We start from the raw sequence: 21,302 nt of genomic DNA on the forward strand, positions 1-21,302 counted from the left end.
GAACATGCAGCTCACATTGAGAAAAGTATTTTGTGAAAAACTAGAAGTCAGTGCCTGCTTTAAGTGGATAAAAGTTGATGGCTAAAGTTATGAGAAACAAATGACACTTCTGTGACTGACTTTTACTGCCAGACAATACATTGCAAATAGTTGTGGATGTAGTTTCTTAATTTTAGTATTTTTTTGTACAATAGTCAAATTGTATTCAGTGATTTCCTCAAAAGCACTAAATGCTTGAGTGCCAGGTATTTAAAAACTTGTGTGATCTCCTCTCACCAGAGTAGGTGGGGGTTATTTAGAACTTGAGCAATGTGATTTATCAGGCCAGTGCTTGATGCCTGCTGTAGCACAAGATAGCTTTTTAGATGTTTGTGCTTCTGCTTATTGACTCTAAAGGGAGCCTTGGTGACTAGCTCAAATGTAGTTGTTTACAATATCTAGTATTTGGAAAAAACTTTCAATTTCTTGCTAAGAGCCCAGAGCTAAGGTTTTGTTTGTTCCGAACTAGCTGGCAAAACCAGCATTTCCTTCGTTTATCACTGACTTGGAGGACAGATATAATACAGTCTTGGTAAGTGAATAAAGAGCAATTGCTCTCCTTTACAAATCAAGAGTTGTGATATTTTAAATATTTGGAACTATTAAGTTATTTGCAACTATGTAAAACCTGCATGTTTGTGTTGTATAAAACTGTTATTAGTTTCTGTAAAAGCATGTAATATGCAACTGTGTTAAGCAAGGAAGTTAAGTTTAATGATCTTTAGTGTCTCTGGGTATTTCTGACCATGTTACTCTGGCAGCCTGCCCTTTAACAATGGGCAGGCCATATGGACATAAATCTTTGATATGAATAAAATATTAAAGACAAAGTTTGATGATTGCAATTCTTATATCCTTGCTTTTTAATTAGACAGCTTTTTTGAAACTAATTAGTGTGACTGGGCTATTTAGGTTGCTTTTGATTATTTTGATATTTAAAGGCATTCTACTTTTTGTTTAAAAAGTAAACATAGTCCTTGAACATTTCTGAACGTTCTTGAAGTTATTTTCTCTGTTTAGAAATTATTAAACTGCATTTCAATTTTAGATTTCAGGAAAACTAAGATTACTATTTAAAGACATTTTTATAGGGTACTTAAAATGAAATCAAAGGAGCTAAGTATTTCTGTAGATGGAGCCTTGGTGGAGGTTCTGTCAACCGTAAAACCTTTTGGATTTACTGTCCGGTTGTTGTAACTCCACATGCAGTAAGACAAGCAACCTTAAAGTGAATTTCCTGTAAGAGATTTTCAGGTAAGTGTTAATCTGCAACGCACAAGTAGGATTTGTGAAGCATGGAACAAAAGCTAGAGTAAGTAATAGACTAACCCTCTTTTCTGAGAATAATGTCACACTTTTTTTTTTCTTCAGTTACATGTTATGCTTGTTAAAAATAGGGTGGCATTCTGAACTTGAACTTGTTGGGTGTTTTTCCTAAACTGGCTTTAGCCATTACTGAGGAGAATGCTCCTCTATAAACCCTGAAATGATCTAACTGGAAAACTCCTTTAATTCATTTTGGTGGTTCTGGTAAACAGTTCGTAAAAACGTGCAACATAACTGATCAGAATCTGTTGCCAAGTGGATGATTGCTTAATGCACTAAAAAGAAAATCAATGATGAAGGTTTTGTTTAAATTTGTTCTGAGACTGTTGCCACCAATCCAGGCTAAAGGGTTCCCCTACTTGTCACTGGTCAGCCTTACAGAATAGTGAAAAGCATTGCTTTTACATTTTGTTTTGTTTTTTCATACCTTCAATCCTCATGAAAACTGAACTCTTCTGAAAAGTTCCTAACATTGGTTTATTCCATTTCATTTTTTTTAATCGTTCAGTCACACCTAGAGGAGGATCATTAAGGTGAGAACCACTGTTAGTCCCCAGACTGCAAGGAGTGAACCAACAGCTGTAATGAACAACTTTCAGTAGAATTTTAATGCTGTTTTATGTGTATTTTGAAGACTTTTTTTTTTCTTCTTAGAACTCCTTCTATTGGTTTTAGGTGAGTAAAAGCCAGGACCAAAAGACTCTTAAAGCTAGATTAGAATGGAAAGTAAAGATTATTTGGACTAAAGTTCACCAGAACAGGGTGCTGCTGTTTAGTGCTGTCTATGGAGATTTACAGCAAGGAGACTGGACAACAGACTTCTTCAATTCATATACTTTGATCAGCAGTAATAAATGTGCAGAGAAAATTATTTTGAAACAAAAGACTACTTGTAAACCTAGTCTGCATAAATGTAAGCTTTTAAATGAGTACAAGGAGAGTTTCCCTCATCATGTTAGAAGAAAACAATAAAGCTAACTTTAGGTGCTGTAGAAACCAAATTCTTAAGACCTAAACTATTACTAGTTTATTTTTGAGTGTCCTGTCCTCCTCCTAGTTTTGTTACCTGTTGGGAAGCTATATTTCTCTCCAGCTTCCTGTCTCCAGCTCTTGACACTTCTGATACCTGATCTTTATATACTTCAGTGGTGTTTATTGAGAAACCATGTGTGCCATGTTTGCTCTTATTGTATTTACCTTTAATGAAAATGTACAGAGACAGTTGTTTCGTAGTCTCCTGAATACCTTCTCTCTCAGAAGCATGAATCATGTTCTGGGAAGCTGAGGGGTCATTACCAAACACTATGTCACATCACTGTGTTTTAAACTGCAGAATTATGGCTGCACAGACTTTATAATGTACCTGGATTAAACTTATATTTCAAACCTGAAGTTTTCCTTCTGGGATTATACACCCCTACTGTAATAATGAAATAAAATATTAATAATAATACTGTAATAATAAAATGCTACAGTTTATAAGGAATGCAAAAGTTGTTGCAGGAATATAGAAAGACAGATTATGCTTCTAGAGAAAATTAATAAATGTTTGCAGGTAATATGTTTTAAACGTGCACACATTTATTGAAGACTATATAAATACTTAAAGCAACTACAAAATAAATCAATTTTGATAAATTGTGCTCAGTAAAGACCAGAGTAAAAGTTACATCTGCATTTAGTTCCCTTTTACCTATATTTTTGGTTTTTAACTGTACGCTGTTTTTCTACTATTCTTATAAGTAATATAAAAACTTCTGGCCTATTAGAAAAGAGACTTTAAGCATTAAAACCCCTGTAGTTTGCTCACTGAGTGCTGCTTTAACAATGATGTTTCTAAAAGTACATCTTGGGGTGGTGGTATTCTGGCAAGTCTTCGCTATACAGTTTGAACTGTCTGCTGTAATGATGGTGGAAAAAGTCTGCTTTTCCACCAGCTTATTTCAATTCAGCCAGTGGTATTAGTTTCTTAGTAAAGAACTTGGTCAGTATAACTACATCCATGCTAGGTTTGAGCTGTTGTGGTAATTCATACCTCATCCAACTTGGCTAGGCTGCAAAATTGGTGACAAAAGATTTGACTGAAAGATATGTCAGTTTTCCATAGCTCTTTTTGAACACTTCAGGATTTTCATGTTTTCAGCATATGTGCTCATGAAATACACCATTTAGTATGTATACCTGAAAAGTTTTCCTTTGCTGTGGTTTAAAATGCATGATGTAATGTCTGATCTGTTGCAGCTTTCACTCTATAATTTGATTGAACCAAGAATGTTTTGTTTTTTTTGCAGTGATCAAATATGTTGCTCTGGAATAAGACCTGTTTCCATGCCAAAGAGCACATTTTAGTTTTCTTTGGGTAGAAGAATCTTATCTTTGTCTCTGTATGATACTTTCCAGTTAGTGAAAGTTTTATTCCCAGTCAAACCCAGGGCTTCATGAACAGCTTTACAAAAAAGTTCCAGATGGAAGGGTGGCTAGTCTGCAACTGGATGTAATAATAAACATTAAAATTATAGACATACAAGCATTATAAATGTTAGCATGCTCTTCCTTTTTTTCATAAAAAGAGAAAAAAGCCCCACAACCCAACAACAAACACCAACCAACCAACCGCAATTATTTTTAACCTGTCAACCAGGCTCCTATTCCACTTCTTTGTGGATATCAAAGTAAAAAAATTGTTCCAACCTTCAGAAGTTGAGATACAGAAAACAAGTATCATCTGCCTCTACCAGGGAGAGGCTGAAAGAGGAAGAGGAGAAAGTATCTTGGTTAGCAACAAACCCAGGCCATATGAAGGTGTTTTGTAGCTCGGTTGGCCACAAAGCTTAAAAAGGAAAGACAAGACAACTTCTCTTTTTCATATAGCAGCTTACAAATCTGTTGGGATAATCCTGGTGACTGTATCTAGTGTTCAGGTGTAAAACCTTGTAAAGCTTATTACTAAACCCAGTTTTGCAGTTGTATTCACAATTAAGATCCTTGTTAGCTGATTGCGCCTATATAATAGGGATTCTGCCCAGACTATGAGGCTTTTTCTCAATAACATATTGAAGTTTGTATCCACAACTGGGTGTTTCAAGTACTGTCTTATTGCAGCTACTCAGTTATAGCTCTATTGCATGCAAATAGCATTGATGATACCAATGGCCTGTAGTTAGCTTTTTGCTTTAAAGACATAATACAACAAAAGTTGGTTCTCTTTGAGTGGACTGGCACTTCAGCTGAGTTCTTAGCCTCTTCTAATGCTCTTTGCCACTAACTTCTGTTAAAGAAGCTGAAGGCTTGCAAAACAAGTCGACATTGAAACTTGAAATAGCATATATTGCTTAATTCTATTATAAATAGCACAAGGAAAATATGGTATTGTATACCTGATCTTTCCTGTCTGACAATATAATACTATTTTTATGTTTATTCATGCAGATACAGTCAACTCGCTGTACAGCAGATGAGCCCTAGCTAATGCTACTGTGATACCTTTTAGCTATGGTAATTTAAGGTAATGCTGCTTAATTTAGCCTGTGATGGGGAAGGCTTAAGATCACTTCTATTTGCTTCAGTAGTATATGCACATAGGCAGCATTACCATAGCTCAGATTATTCACTATAAAACATAATAGCCTGCTCGTGTATTTGTATGTCAAACTTAACTGTGCATATTTTGGTACAGAAAATGTCTTGTAAATCTAAATTTCAAAGCCCACTAGAGGTAAATGCATTTTAAGGAACAGAAATGTAATCTAGGACGTGAGTGGTCCTGAAAAAATCCATTTGCAGATCTTCAGTGGAAGAAAACTTTGGAATTGTAGAGTTTGATTTGCCAGCTTATCCCAACTTAGATATTACATGGTAGTTAGTAGACAGGAGGACTTTTTACAGTTTGAATTTTTGTAAATCTTTTCTTGTTTAGATTGACTCCTCTAGGATAGCCTTGTAACATCTTACACCAGTGATGTGACTACTCCTGAATTAGAGGAAGTGTGGCATTGCCTACTGTCAGTGAAACAGGAGGAACTGGTGGCAAAGACACTGTTAGAGCAAATAATAGGAAGAAAATGAACTTGCTAAACATGTTCCCAAACTTCTTGTTGAATGACTGAGAAGCAACTAATTAAGCTGACTTCAGGAATATTTTCTGGCATGGGCTAATGAAGTTACTTGTCTGTAGTAGTATTCTGATGTGAATATGCTACTCATGAAGGACCTTTTTAGAGTGGATTTCTTTTGTTCAGGTGTAATGTTTCTCAGGCTTTGGGGGTTTATCTTTTCTAATGTAACACCTTCCTTCTGATCATGCCAACCAGTAGCTTCCTATCATTAATTGCTGGCAGTGACTTGGTTCTACAGGGCAAGGGTTATAATTATTAGCTACAGTTGAAAATGCTTACCCTTCTCACCCTGGGGAGCCAAGCTGTTGCTAGCAATTAAAGGTAGTTAGCTGTTCCCTGCCTTATGTAAACATTTGCAGTCAGTAATTACTACTGCTTCACACTTCTTTGCCCTGGAGGAACTGAACTGTTCCAGTAATGTTTTGTAGTAATTTGGTTTTTTGGTTTTTTTTTCTTTTCTCTTAGATTTCGTTATAATTATTGTAGTTTAACCTTATTTTTCCATTTAAAAATAATTGTGATGTTGTTGACCTTTCAAAACCTATTTGGAACTTGTAACCGTGTTGGGAGTTGCAGCCTAGTTTAAGAAATACTTGCTGAAGGATTGTGAAGTATTTAAATGCTTTAGCCACCTTTCACACCCCACCCCCCCCCCATCCCTTCCACCTCCCCCCCAAAAAGTTGAACTATCCCTTCATCTGTATGACTGAACAGGTTTTTTTGCCTCATAGAAAGACTTTACAGAAGGCAAAAATGTAATTGCTTTTGTGATCATCCAAGAGATATTGTCCCCATGCCAAGAAGTTGCATGTGTTTGTCTAGATTGTCATGCCTCTGTGTTTCAGGTAGATATATTAGTTCAGAAATGATCAGTGGCTTGTCGCTTGCTTCTTTCAAGTTGCACTATTCTGTCTCTGTTGCTTTATTTGCTCCTCTGTGTAGAGGTAAGGATGTAGCAAAGTTGATAGACTTAAACTGCTCAATCTATTTGATCTTTCTATTGAATCTCTCCTCTTGGCAAACACTTTTTCTGTTTTCTGTTCTTCTGTAAACTCAGATTGGCTTTCTGAATCAGATGCCATTTTGCTCATTGAAAACAAATATAATTTAGAATGATTTTGATGCAAATAGACTGAAATTTATTTCAGTCAAATATATCAAATATAAAAATATTGTATATTCCGTCTTACAATGTCTGTCTGAACAATGAAATCCTGGCCTATTAATTCACTGGTGAAGTTTTATAGTACATAATGAAAGTAAAATTTTAATTTAGTCTCACCCACTTTATTTTTTTCATACTAGTAGGCCAAGGACTACTGGTATATGAACTCATATTGTCTCTGTGTTGCTTTATGGCATAGAATTGACCACTCTTTGCCCCCCTTCCTCTGCTCCCCAGCATGGTCCTTCATGAAACCTGACATACGGTTTCATTCTGTTGCCTGGTGTCTGAATCCCATTGTAACTGAAATAGCCTCCCTGCACGTTGGCTCAGTACCTCTTTTGTTTTGGTTCTCCTTTTCAAAATACATATAGGTCACCTGTTATTACAGAGAATTAAAAGAACCCTTTATCAATAGGAATGTGTTTGGATACTGGGTTATAATCCAGTAGTCTGAGGCAGACTGTGCCCCTGCACTTGGTTGAACATGGAGAGAGAGATGGGGAAGCTGTTATTCCACGCTATTACTTCCAGTAGCCAGGCTAAAGAAAGCTCATACTGCTTACATACGCTGCCCTAAAGTCCAACATTATTTGTATGCCTGACTTCTCAGACTTTGCAGTTTATGATGTTAGTAGTCCTTCTGGATTACTGAGGTGGTAAATTGCCCAATAGTTGAGTGATTCTCCCAATAAACAACCAATATTTAGATTTACCGTGTTCAGGTTTGCATTTGAACTACAGGAGGACTTTGTGCTACCCATTACACAGTTTACCAGATTTCTCATTGGTATGGCAGTATTCAGTCTTGTTCATTATTATTAAAGTTGGTTAACTTGACCTTCATGGAGTTTATTGGCTTTGTAGTTCATAGTCAGTGTTGGTATCCTTGGGTGCTTTTTGTTGTTTGTTTGTGTTTGTGTTTTGTGTGGAGTTTGTTTGCTTGTTTTGGGGCTTGTTTGTTTGTTTGTTTTGCTGTTCTTAGGTTGTTTTTTTTTTTTGTCTTAAGGCAAATGTAGTACTAGGACTCTACTCTGTTTTAATCCTTTCCAAAGCTTTCAGCCTAAAAGTTCTCAGGGAAGTAGGAGGAGGGAATCTACTTAAGTTTTGTTTTTGCAGTCATTTTATGGTAGTTTTGTTCTGTGTGTTACAAATTGTTTATAAGTGAGGAATCTTATCCAATTAGATTCTTGCCTTGTTTCCTGAGAACAATTTTTAAAATGCATATCAAGATAGACACTGGTAAGATTTCTAAGGTGCCAGATGAAGTAGGTACCTAAATAAAGGTAAGTTAAGCTTTGATTACTTTAAAAGTGGTCTATATCCAGATGATGACAGCTGCATTTTCACATTGGAGAAAAAACGAAACAAAAACACAGCAAAAGAAAAACAGACTAACCCCTGCAATTTGGTCCAATTGTTGATACAATCTGTATAAAAGGTCCTGGTCTAAATATGCATAGATGCTGAAATATTTCTTTTGGTGGTACTTACTAGGTAGGTACACACAGGTTTGAAAGCACAGAGAAATCTAGAGAACTTCTGTACTTCACCTGTTCTGAAAGTCTTTACCAGATTTCTTTTTTCCAGTATGCTTTTTTCATTTAATGGTCATATCATGCTTTATAAATAGTTCAATTTGTATAGATCATTGCCAGTGTAATAGAAATGTCACTCCTATTGAGATGCAAGTACCTCCTGCATTGCACGTTCACTTCCTCAAGCAAGTTTTATTTTCTCTATTTTAAGTCCATTTCCAATGTGTTTATCATGGTAATTCTTGTCTGTTTTCACTTAAGACAGTAGTTGAAGTTAGGCTTTTGAATATTAACTTGAGCAGAAATGTTTTTTCTCATTTAGTTCTGCTGTAATTGGCTACTCGGGTCTACCTGATTTTTAAAAGAGAGTCTTCAGGGGATGAGTCTCGGCAAATCTGAATTTAAAAAGAAGCATACAAAAGCTGTTAATTTCTTGTTTGATAATCTAAAGGGAAGTGTTCATTATTATGATGTGATTGAAGGTATCTATTTCAAAAACACGATGTTTTTAAGCAATTCCTCATTTTTATAGAATTCCCCAATTTATGCTCATATTTTAGTGGCTGACTTGTGATGGATGGTTTTGCTTACAAATAATTAGTAGCCCCTGAAGTTTATTTTCATTTTTTTAAAGGTACTGTTTATTATAACCAAATAGTCAGGATTGAAAGGGAACAGTCTCAGATAAATTTTACTTGCAAATTGTTTCCTATTCCACCAATCCAGAAATCACAGTGTAATACCTATTTTAGTGTAGCTTTAGATGAGGGTTGTTAGGAGTGGCCTGGTTTCTCTCCTTCTTTTTCGTAGCCCAGGAAGTATCGACTGGGGATGCTGGATGAGAGGATAGTTCCGATGGGATCAAAAGCAAGAAAATCAAAGAACCCTATTGGCTGTCTGGCTGACAGGTGTAAAACAGGAGTACCCATCAATATGGTTTGGTGGAACAGAGTCACAGAAAACAATTTACAGGTAAAATTATTGTTTATTAGTCACTTTTTCAGTATTTTGGGTGCTTTATTTTAAATTTTGAAAATGTTAGAAGCAGTTACTCCAAATATAGGTTGAGACCAGATCAAATATTTATTTCACAAAGTAGGCATAGGGCCCTCTGGGGCAGTGACTTGGAGATGTTTTATTCTCTTCACCCATTGCTGTGCTATGTATTTTGCTTGATTGTTATAATCAGTGGAGGAGGAGCAAAAGTAAGCATTATATGTATTCTAAAAGCAAACATGCACAACCTTTTATTTTAATTTTCATGTTTGCAAGGTTTCTATTGGTAAAATTAGTGTTTTGTTAAAATGATTGACACTTAATGCCAATAAATTCCCTCAGTACAGAATTTGGAGATGTAACCACCATGATCAGAAAGTGTAAATTTTCAATTCTTATGTTGGGATAGTTTATATTTCTCAACTTTTTTGTTAAACTTTATTGTTACTTTACTTTATTCCTGAATTTTCTTCAGCTCCTTAAGAGGGGACATGTACAGCTGAATTTGAGCATATCTGTACGGAAGTAGCAGGTTATCCTTGGGATTACCATTAGCCTTCGTTATCGTCTAGGAGGAATCAGCTCAGTGTCCATTAACATGGAGTTTAGGTGGAAATTATTATAGTGGTGGGAACTGCAACACTGCTACTAATATTATTCTGTACTTGTGTAGTGCTTTTGATTCTTCAGAGATTGTTGTTTCAGTCTTTTCTGTGAGGGTTATGTTCTTTTTGATGTTTTCTAAGTGAGTGGAATGGGTAAATTGACAACAGACTGATAAATAGAATTTCTGGCACCTTAAGAGTTTCTTTCAGTTTCCTAAATTCTGCCATGTAAGGGCCAACACGAAGCTCATATGAGAGCCCTTCCATACCAATACTAGTTTTGCATTACTTGATGTTTGGATATCTTTGTGTTACTGATACTGGAAGTCATGGACAGCATGATGCAGGCAAATGGATACTACATTGTGTAGGGGCGTTTGGGCTTAAGTCCTTTTGCTGCTGGGAGCCGCACAGCCACTGGTGAAGGAAGATGAAGCAGAAAGGAAACATTGGCAGAAGGACCAGGTAAGGTTTCAGAGGAGTGGTTGGAGCCTATGAAGCACTACTTTTCTCAAGGGAAAGAAGATTGACAGATTGAATTTGTTGTGTGTGTCTAATGGGAGTGTAAATTAGTAGACAGTTCTGAGAAGAGTGAATCAGAAAATTGATCTTTGAATTTCAGATGGACATGAAAGGGCGGGAAAAGCTCCATTTGTACTCATCCTCCGTTTTCTCTGCTGTTCAGTGTTGCAGCAAGGTTTGTTTTTGATCTGCTCCACTTAGAGTAGAGCAAAAAACCAATGCTTCTGGAGGCTGGAGAGCCAGTAGTGTGAGAAATGGAGCTTCTGGGCAGGAGCAATTGCCTTTTCAGAACCTATGCTCTCCAAAGTTGTGTTGAAAGTGTGGCAAAAGGAAGCTCGAGGTCCCCTAGCTTTCTGAGGTTAGCAGTAGTAGCTTGGGATTGGTTGCAGAGCATGTGGCTTTTGAAGGGTGCAAGTTCCTTTAGTGTGCCAGAATCTTCAGCTACATAATTGATTTAAACTATGTACAGCATAAGATTTTGTATTATGTGATGCAATTACAATAGCTTCCCATGAAGATATGGGACTTCAGAAAAGCATGTATACGCATATGTGGTAGAAATAAGAATAAGAAGGATGTTCCAGCCATAGGAAATAAAATTGGAGGGGAAACAGGAGGGATTGCAGAGTAACAGTGGAGTCTGGCCAGACTGAATGGGGAAAGGTGTAAAAACAGGCTGCACCTGAGATTATGAGGATATATAAAGCTCTGCATAGGTGAGAAACCAACTTTTATCTTGATCTGATCATTGTAAATCTTTATATTGTAGTGTGAATGTTTTCTAAGTTAAGTTAAACGAAGCTTGAACTGTTAAAAATTAGAAATTTTAATTATAAAATACAAAAAAATGGCTGGAGAAGTTTGGTACATGAAACTATGTAAGAATGGGTAGTTTCACACTGAGATTTCAGATTGACTTTTTCCTACTTTATTATGTATGTAATCCACAGATAGCATTGCTCTTCACTATTTCAAAATACAGGCTGTTTAGAGATTTTTGCAGGTGTGAATATAGGTTACACAAACTAAATTTTGGATGACTGAGTGCTAAGCAAGAAGTAGAAAGGTTAAATTATGATGGAGGCACATCTGTTTGAGGGCATGTTTGAGGATGAGTAAGCAGAATTACATCTCAAAATCACTGAGGGTTTGCAGTGCTGGGCAGGTGTTGAAACTCATGTGTCTATTTGAATGTCCACTCTTCCAAAGCTATGATTTAAGAAGTGGGAGTACATTATTTCATGGTGCAATTTTTAGTAATTTTTGTCCAAAAAGTGGCTGTTTTAAAAAGCAAGGTAGCTTACAGCATGCCTTGTAAAACAGTGTAATTGTTTCTCATGCATGGCAATGAATTTATAGTCCAGATCTATTTTCTTTAAAATACTGCGTTACATTTAAATGATTAAAAGTGGAGCCCACAGAGAGAATTGTATTCTGGGTTGTGCATTAAAAAAGAAAAAACCCCAGCTCCTCCAAAAAACCCAAACCAAAGTTTGTTCTCTAGTGATATTTCCTACCCCATTAGGAAATGTCCTGAGCCGCTACATCACCATGATACATATAATAGCAAATGGTAATTCTCTTTAAACTAGTAGGAATACATACTTCTTTAGTTAGATGGATCAGTTCTTGAGCACCATGAATAACATTTTTTTGTTTGTTTCTTAAAAAAAAAATCACAGAAATGAATTTTTGAAAAATATTGCATCAAGAACATGGACTTCTAAAACTTTAGAATTTTTACAATACTTTGAAGTATTTTTGTTAAAAAATGTGAAAATATTCCAAATCTTTACTTTTTAGTGAGTTCTTGTCAGATATAACAAAACTTTGCTAGTAGCTTTATTTGTCTGAGCCTGTGTTCTGGTTTAAAACGAAATAAATCTTTAACCAACAAATTTCACTGAGTTCTAATCAAATTCTCTAACTCTTGCAATACAGCTAATAATGTTGACTAATTGAAATGCCTATAGAGCTTATTGTACCACTGATGTGACAACTTGTCACAGTAATTGCAATAAGGTAGCATGTTGCACAAATTCAATAGTGGGAGGGAAGGAGACTTGCTTTGAAGCCCTCCAGTGTCTGCTGGGCTGCTCGGACATCACAGATTGTGTCCTTCCCTGATGTCATAGTTAACAAGGAATCCTGGAAAGGAGGTGTTGCAATGATGCTCTCTACATAAAGTGAAGCTCCTTGTATGGTGCACCTGCCCACTTAAAAACAACAACAAAGAAATGCCCCAAAAGAGCAAGAAATAACCACACATAAAAACAGGCAACACTTTTTTTGTTGTTTTTGAATTCCTGAGAGAGAGATTCTGAAAACTATGTTAAAAATAGACTGGTAGAGGATGGCTTAGTGGTAGTTTTCTGTAACCATTACAAGATTATGCAATTTGGGATGTCAGAACAGATCAACATGAATTTTGGAGGTGAAGTAGAACATAAAAAGAGAATAAAAACACTGCATCCTGGTTCTAGTGTGGTAAGTACACTAGCAAATTATTTTGAAATAAAATGAAATCAGCCTACTTTTTGCTTTAGGTAGCTGGCTTTGGGTGTGGGTCTGAACATGGGACCAGAACCGATCCAATGAAGTAGTGTTACAGCCACCAAAATAAGAGGTGGTGGCTCTGCTGCTGCTGTACATCTCAGTGGTGTTTTGAGATACTGAACTGGAAATGGGGGGAGGGATGCGGAGCCGTTCCAGTACTCCTGTGAGATCCCTGCATGACCTTAACAAAGGCTCCATAACTTGAGCATCCGTGTGTTACAGCCTGATTCTGTACTTCATGGCACTTGGAGGATTCATTTATGAATTGATGCAGCAGTGGGGCCTTAGTAGTTTATCACTGAGGAGCATAAAGACAAATCATATTTATTGAAATTGACAGTTGATGAAACAGGAATTTTTATTTTACTTCTTGATTACAGAAATCTGTGATACATGCAGCTCCTCAACATACAGTAGTGCTGCATGCTGCTGTGTGGTCCTCCTAGCGATGGTGTTCAGCTAAGATCCATGGCTTGCTCTTTACTTTCATCTGCACCTTCCTTTAAGGAGCCTTGAATTGTTTTTCAGTGATACCACAAAATAGTTTTCTTCGCCTCCCCACTATGTTTTAGGTGTATTTCCTTTTTTATCTTTAAAAGCATAAAAGCCACCAGTCAAACTTTGTGCTGAATGGTGACACAAATGAGTTGTTTTATAGTCCTCCCTCACTTTTTCACTTCAGCTGTGGTTCCATCCTTACTAATTGCATCATGGCTAAATTCAGCCTTCATTTGGACTGTATTTGTATGTGCTGTATAGAAATTGGTTTTGTATGTGGAGCTGGATGGACTCAGTTTTGCATTCTTTCTTTGGAAGTTCCTTTGCAATACTGACTGAAGGGAGGCTCTTCTTTCTTTTGGAGAGCACAGACATAAAGAATCTGAAAATAGGGTATTTTGGTGAAATTTCTTCATGGAATCATTCTTGTGAGAATGCATGATGCAGCTATTAGTTCAGATAGTACTGAGGGAAGCTGCTTCCCTGTTTTAGTTTTGACAGTATTTGTATGAGCATACAGGAAGAAGAGGGGTGTGTGTGAGACTTAAAACTGGCCAGGTTGAGAGGAAAAAGGAATGGTGGTAATTTTAGCAAATAGGACTTGGAAATTACTTTAGGTGGGTTGCTAGAAAGATTTAAGGTAGCTGACACAGCTGTACTTGTTTCTGTTTAATGCTGTTTGTTGAAAATGTGTTAATTAATGTTTTGAAATAATTTTGTATATGCCTTTTCACAGGACATTTGCATTTGAAACTGAAAATACAGTCTTTAGTTTGTTGCATAGTGCACATTGCTAGCAGGCTTTGTGTTTCTTGTTTGGGCTTTAGAAAGTGCATTTGCTGCTTTTATTTTTAACATCATAGCATTGCATAATTCATTACATGTCCTCTAAGTATTTCTTACATCTCCATTCTTTTATTTACTCCCAAGGCTTAATAAAAGTCTTCAGTACCCGTTTTCTTTACTTTTTATTTAGCAATCCTGATCTTGGACTTCAAATTTTAAGCCTGGTGTAGCATGAATAAATTAGTTTACTCCGAGATGAGTAATTGATGACTAATTAAGCAAAATTTGTTTTAAAGCTGGGCTTGTGGGACATGTAGACATAATATGGAATGAAGAAAGTGCTTTTCACTAATTAGATATAGATTATTTTCATTCTTATCAAAATTTAAATTTTGGGAAGTTTGGTAAGATTATAACAGAAAAATTGTAAGAATACCCTTTAGGATTTTAAGGCATAGTCCCCATTTAGACAGAATTTTCAAGCTTACCATTGATCCAAATGTAAAACTGATACTGGATTTTAAACTTTGTATTATGAGTTGCCAGAGTGAAAGTAGGATATTTTTCCAGACCAAGAACGTAATTTTTGGAATAATTTGGCGTTAAGAATGTGGCTTCCTAATTCTGGCATGTTTGTGTGCTCATTGGTGCAGAATAGGTTATCTACAGAGTTTGAAAAAGGAAAACTTGTATGCTTTTGGAATAATTTTAAGAACTGCAACTTCACATAGACATAATGTATTTAAATGCAGCCTGGGGCTTAAGCTTCAAAATTTCTGTCAAAGTATTAACTAGTTTTGAACATAAATTATTAAATTTTCTTGTACTAGTTTATTGTTAGTTTATTCTGGCTGGTGGCTGTGGAGCTCAAGTATTTTTCTGTATTTAGAAAACAGCTTGAATGTGGAAGAGTCTTTTAAAATTGGAACCAAAATTTAAATCACTTCTTTGCCAATGGGGAAAGTCTTGGATTACAGCTTCATGTTTGTAATACCACAGAAAAGTAAAACAGGCTTTTATAGGAAAGAGTCTAGCTATACAAATATTTATCTATGCTAGCTAAAAATATTTTTTACTCATATAAAATACTTTCATCAAAGTTATATAAAAACAGCTTAATCTTATCAGGTGTTGATTCTGATCCTGAATTGTAACACCAAAAAATGGAACGAAAATTGAATTTCCATCAGGCTTGACCTACTCCTGTTTGTTATTCTGCAGCATAAACCCAAACTGCTTAACGGATTCCTGGGTTTGACTCTTTCACTTGGATAAACTAGAGCAGTTAAAGTGGAGCTCTCAAGCAGCTGCATTTTAAAATTATGATGGATATATAAGTAACTTTTGGAGACCAAAACTGGTCTATGAAAACTTGTGGAATGCATTTCAAAATAAAAAGTGGCTCTGTGCTGTAAGCATTGATTGAATCAGTTGGTGAAAGTGTTAACAGTTCAGTTAGAATCGTATGGATGGGATGTTGGGAACTCTCTCAGTTGCTCTAGGAAAGGCTGAGGTTATCTTCCAGAAGATGTCTTTCTCTCCCCTTGCATACTTCGAGTTTTTTGCCATGTCCTGCCCTTCTTGCCTAGTTGACATAGTATTTTGGTGTGGTAGAGCTGTGGATGTGTCATGGCTAGTTTTACTAGTGGAAAAAATGTGGATCTCATAGTTCTTTGAATTTCTGTGCATTTAGCAAAATGCTACAAATGCTGACCTTTGCTTTCCTGGTTGTTTTGTTTGATGACTTTTCAGCTGTATTGCTATTTGGACAAATTCTATATGGCTCTTTACCACCTCTGTCATTTTTTCCAGTTTCAGTGCAGATTTGGCTGAATGGTTGCATGACAGATTTTATCTAGAGGAACACCATTCGCTTAGTTATTCCTGTACCTAAAATTCAGATAAGTCCAGAATAATACCTTTTGAGTTTACACGTGTCAGTTACTTGTTTTCAGTCTGTATAACGCAACTTACTATTTGTTTTGCTGCACTGGTGTATTATTTTAGCAAGTTTTCCTTAATGTGCTTGAGGAGTTTTAAAATTCTTATGAACTTTTTACCCATGTAAATCTTAAGTGTTTTACTTGACCAATCTACATCCCTGGTTATAGCTGCTCTTTGAATACTCCAACACATGAATATATAGAATGACTACCATGTAACATCATAAGGTGGCTAACGGTTAAAATTGTGTGATTAAAGGTGCAGTATTCTTACTATTACGTTTTAAACCTGAGCATCCTCTTTAATTTTAGTTTTTAGAATCCTTTTTCCTTTCCAGTACGTTGAAATACATTAATACTATGATATTTGGCTGAAGTATTCAAATAAAGATATTAAAAACAAATTAACGCACCAAAGAATACTTTTCAAATACTCTTCTCCACTGTCTAAATTAGTGTTCTGTAATCACACTTCTTTTCTAATTTGGCGCTAACTTAATTTCTCTGATGCCACTGTATTCATATTGGTAAAAATCAATATTGGTAATTTAACAGTTGATGCATTTGGTCATTTTGAAGCTGCCTAAAACTGAAGTTACCCAATATAATTTGCTTTAAAAAAAACAAATCATGGATTATCTTAACAGTATCCTTTGTCTATTGGGAGTTGTTACTGTTTTCTTACTTTTACCCTTTTTGTTTATATACTTTTGAGAGGTATTCTGAAGATTACTTAACACAATTAAGTTTGACAGTTAATCTTCAAGTTTTTCAGTATGTGTAATAATTGGTTTTAGTTCTTGGCTTTATTTCTTTTTTCTCTGACTAATGTCTTTTGTAATTGACTGCCCAATAATAAGTTTTTTGCCTTTTGAGCTAAACCAAACAAAAATCTCACCCCAAAACACCTCCCACAGCTATAAAACCTGTGCACAGATTATAATAGAAATTAAAAGTTGGTTGTGTGATATGTTTTATGTACTAATAAACACTGCATGTTTGATGGTCACTCTGCTGCTATTTGTTTCTGTGGTGCCAAATTAAACCTTGTTATTAAAGGTGCTACAAAAATGGAATAGCTAGTTAAAACAGAAGTAAACTTAAAAAAAAAATGGAACACATAGGCCTATTTGAAATAGAGGCAGGGATGACTTCTTTAGCAGCAGTCGTTTTTACTGCTTTAATTTGAAACTGCTACTTACTTTGAAATGAAATTGCTGAAGTCATATAGGAGCAGTCTGTAGCAGTTAGCAAGGTTTTCTCAGTGTCAAGTCTGTTCTCCAACTTGATAATGTAATGCTTATGGAAAGCCTTTGCAAAGTGTTTGTATGAACTCATACATCAGCTGTTCATGTGGAAAGCTTGCTAATGCTATTTGAGACATAAGCTAGAAAAACATTTAAGTTTGTTCATGCAGACCAGTTTCCAGTATATGCTGTTCTTGTCAGCAAGCTGTATATAACTTAAATATATCCTCTGTGCTCGGTGGGCTTGCCTAGAAAATATTTTATACCGAGTAGACACTGTCCATCTCTTCACATTTAAAATACTTAATTTACATTTGTTTTTAAACAGACACCAAATCCTTCTGCAAGTGAATTTATTCCTAAAGGAGGATCAACCTCTAGGCTGAGTAATGTATCCCAGTCAAGTATGTCTGCCTTCTCACAAGCCTTGTTCTCTCACCCCTCCATGGGAAGTCCTGCTACTGCTGGGCTAGCACCAGGTAAGTTGAGAGTAATGATTTGCAGTACAGTTGCTTTTAACTTAATGTCAAACATAACGCTGTATAGATAGTAATCAGCTTTATCAGGTAGGTATAAATGCAGCCGCCTCCTTTAAGACAGTTTTCAAGCATATAAGAAGTGCAGGAACTCGGGGTTTATCTTCCAGTAGTATGGAAATCACACTGCAGGCTATAACAACTGTTCAGCCACAGCAGTACTGAAATAAACTCAGCCCAGCTTTCTCTGCCATTTTTGGGGGAATGGGGTGCTGAGTTATCATGAACTGTGCTCTATGCAATCCTTGCTACAACAGTACCTGAAGATCATTTAAACTACCCCTAGTCTGGAAATGCAGTGCAGTCTACAGTGAATATGTGCTCTGATTGCCACACGCTGATCTGCTTTTTTCATTTGTTTCTAGAGTATGTAATCTAGAAGTAATGATTTTCAATGTTAATAAGTATATACAGGGACTTTAAAATCTCGATGAAAAAGAAAAAGTGGAAGACAAGCTTATTCTAAAATAATTTTGCCTGCACAGTAGTGTTATTGATCTGTCATATGTAATCTCACTTTTAAGACCAATTTATGATTATTTCCCATCTTTAAAACTCTTACTGAAATGTGTTCCATGCAGTCATACAATTCTGAGTGACAGAGATTTTTTTCATTCACACTTAAAAAGATCAAGCTCTTTATGCATCTTTTGGACTTCTGATTGTAAAAAAGTTAGCTTAATTCTAGTAACTCTTTTTAAAGAAAATATTTATAAGATAGAACCATCAGCAGATCTGGATATTACACATCACAGATCCTTTGGCGAGTTTCTGTGTGCACTTAAACCTTTGGCAATTTCTTGTGACTGATAAGAAGGCATTAGGTAGCTGCCAAAGGCAGAGGGGCAAATATTGTAAATGTTTGGGTTTTTAAACCAGTATTGGCAACTACCATCTGTTAAACTGAACTTCCATCTTTCCTGATGCCAGAGAATATATCTGTGTCAATTTAAGAAGCCAGCACTTAGCTTGTATGTTACAGCTATCAGAACAGGCTAGGAAAGTGGTGCTTCTGCTGACCAAATAAACATGTTGCAGTACTGTGATTTGTACTATATTGTGCTGTACAGTGTTACTGGAAAACTGTTGTGTTTATATGCCTCTCAGTCTTGTCACCTGGATTGAAAAGTATATAAAGGATTAAATAGAATATGGTAAAATGATCTGCTTCTGGAAAATGTCCAGTGAGGTCTCAGGGATCCTTCACAGTCTGATTTCCTTACTATCTGTAAGGAATACTTGAAAAGATAAGTAACTGATGGAAGAACTTTGCTCAACAACCTGAACCTTTGAAATATTGATGCCTCATGAGAGCTAACTTCAGGCAGAGTTGGCTTGTTTCCCTGCTCTTCCTGTATAATTAAGGAGAATATAGTTCAAAGTAGGGATCTGGATTGGGTGCTCTGAATTTCTTTAGAAGCTGCTTCTTCTACACTGAGTGCAGAATTCTCTGAACCTAAGTGTCCTGTGTAAATAATACTCAGACATTTTTATTTAAATGGTTTAGCTGTCAATAGTATACATCCATAAAAACTTCTGTTACCTCAAGACAGGTTAGGAGGTGCTCTTTCTGAAAGACTAGGCTGTTAAATAAGAAAGCACTACTTGTGTGGGGATGTTTCACCATTTAAGTCATACTGTATAACAGAACAAAAAAATTTAGTATCTCCTGAAATTGTAATTAAAAATTCTTGTTGGGCTGTTAGCTTTCAATAAGTGGAAACAACATTCAAATGAAACCCATATAAAGAGTTTAATAAGAATTTTCCTTTAAATAAAGAGAAGTCTCCTTCTAGTTAAATGGTATATACTCTCCAGTAGAATAACTTTTAGGAAACATGTAAGATTTAAGCATTTGAATGAGATCAAGATTGCTTATATTAGCTCACAGGGTACTGGAAGAAATTAATATTTATGAAATAGTGAAATGTATTAGCAATAATTTGTTAAAAGTTCTACAGGTTAGTTCACACATAACAAAGTAGGTAGATGATAACAATCTTTTGATTTCCCTCTTGAGGATGGAAAAATTTAAGTTCTTTCACATATCTAATTATTGAGATATCCCTAAAGATAGGTGTAAATGAAACTCACTTTTGATATTTAGTATTTCACAGATGACTGGTGACAAAATTGATTGTCCCTGGAAAATATTTGTTCTGCCTGTTTTATCAATAGGACTGCAGAAATACTGGAAAAAATGACAACTGAAACCTGATGTACTTTAATAGTATCCATACCTGACACATCCATTAGGGCATAGCATGGAAGGAGGTTGCTGCTACTTCTACATGTATTTACTTAGATAAGTGCATTCTAGCATAATCTCAACACAGTCAGTAGTCATCTCCGTATCCTTTAATAGAAGACAAAAACATAGTGAGATAAAATGCAACTGATACAAATAGCTGGAGAAAAATGTCCTATTGAAGAGCTTTGAACAGATCTCCTTCACCATCTCCAAACTTTCTTTCCTTATGAGCCCCTGGATAATACCATATTTTTGTTCTTTCCATTCCCTTGCTACCAAACACATTCTGTTTATCATTTGTATGGGAAATTTAGTGAGTTGTTGACAACCTTCAAATAGTACTTTTGCTAACAAGCTTATCCTAGCCACTTCTGTGTAGTAGTTTCAGAGTAACAGTGCCATTAAAATATACACCAAGGTGTATGAAAGAAATTAATAAACATCGTTGGAGTGATAAGACATCACTGCTGTGTTAAACTTGAGAGAGAACAGATGTATAGCCCCCAGCAGAGAAAATCCTTGCCTGGTTTGGGTTTGCTTAAGCTAGGTTATAGCTAAAGAGTGATGCCTTTGTCAACAATGGAAATTACAGCAGATTGCTGTTGCTTCTGTATTTAGTCCAAGACAGGCTCTGAGCTTATGTAGAATGTTATAGATCCCATTTCTGCTGCCAGTCTGAACATGCAGGCTTAGGAGCCAGGAGCATAAAGGTGATGTGCTTGTGTCCAGTTGACACATTTCCATTGATGATGGCTGTCTCAGGGTTTGTGACATCAGCTGGAGCACTTTCAGCTGAGGTGGTTTGAGTGGCCTAAGGCCCGAGAGGTTGTTCCAACCTCCTGTATCAAGTATGGTGTAGCATTGTGTGGAGGAAGTTCCACAGTTGTTCCAGAGTGATGCAAGAAAGGGATGAGACAAAGAGGCTGTAAAGTTACGTGTTTTTCCCCAAATAAAATTGAGGAGGAACTGATGACTCAAAGTTGTTTAGGGAATTAAGGAGATTTAATTAACTTAGAAATACACAGCTACAATGCTGATGACCTGATAGAAAGCTTATAATAAAAATAAGTATTTAATGAATTTAAGGATGCTGCTGTAAGTTTCTGAAATAGTCTGGTTCTGTTATTTGCTTCAATTTGCCATTCCTCAAAATGTACCTAGTAGTCTAGAGTATCTCTA

The 21,302-nt window shown here is 35.9% G+C and overlaps 1 protein-coding gene across 15 annotated transcripts in view; it reads left to right on the forward strand.

Moving 5' to 3' along the window:
• The window catches only part of PAN3 (poly(A) specific ribonuclease subunit PAN3), an 81,998-nt gene that overhangs the window by 27,232 nt on the left and 33,464 nt on the right, over window positions 1-21,302 (forward strand). For 11 of the 15 annotated variants that reach the window (XM_037378524.1, XM_037378526.1, XM_037378527.1 and 8 more), the window contains 3 exons: window positions 509-571; window positions 8,994-9,155; window positions 17,665-17,815. In XM_037378524.1, the coding sequence (XP_037234421.1) occupies window positions 509-571; window positions 8,994-9,155; window positions 17,665-17,815 (376 nt within the window). The remainder of the gene's footprint in view (window positions 1-508; window positions 572-8,993; window positions 9,156-17,664; window positions 17,816-21,302) is intronic. The other 4 variants (XM_037378518.1, XM_037378519.1, XM_037378525.1 and 1 more) reach the window with 2 other exon arrangements.

This window comes from Falco rusticolus, chromosome 2, assembly GCF_015220075.1.
Source record: "Falco rusticolus isolate bFalRus1 chromosome 2, bFalRus1.pri, whole genome shotgun sequence".
NCBI lineage: Eukaryota > Metazoa > Chordata > Aves > Falconiformes > Falconidae > Falco > Falco rusticolus.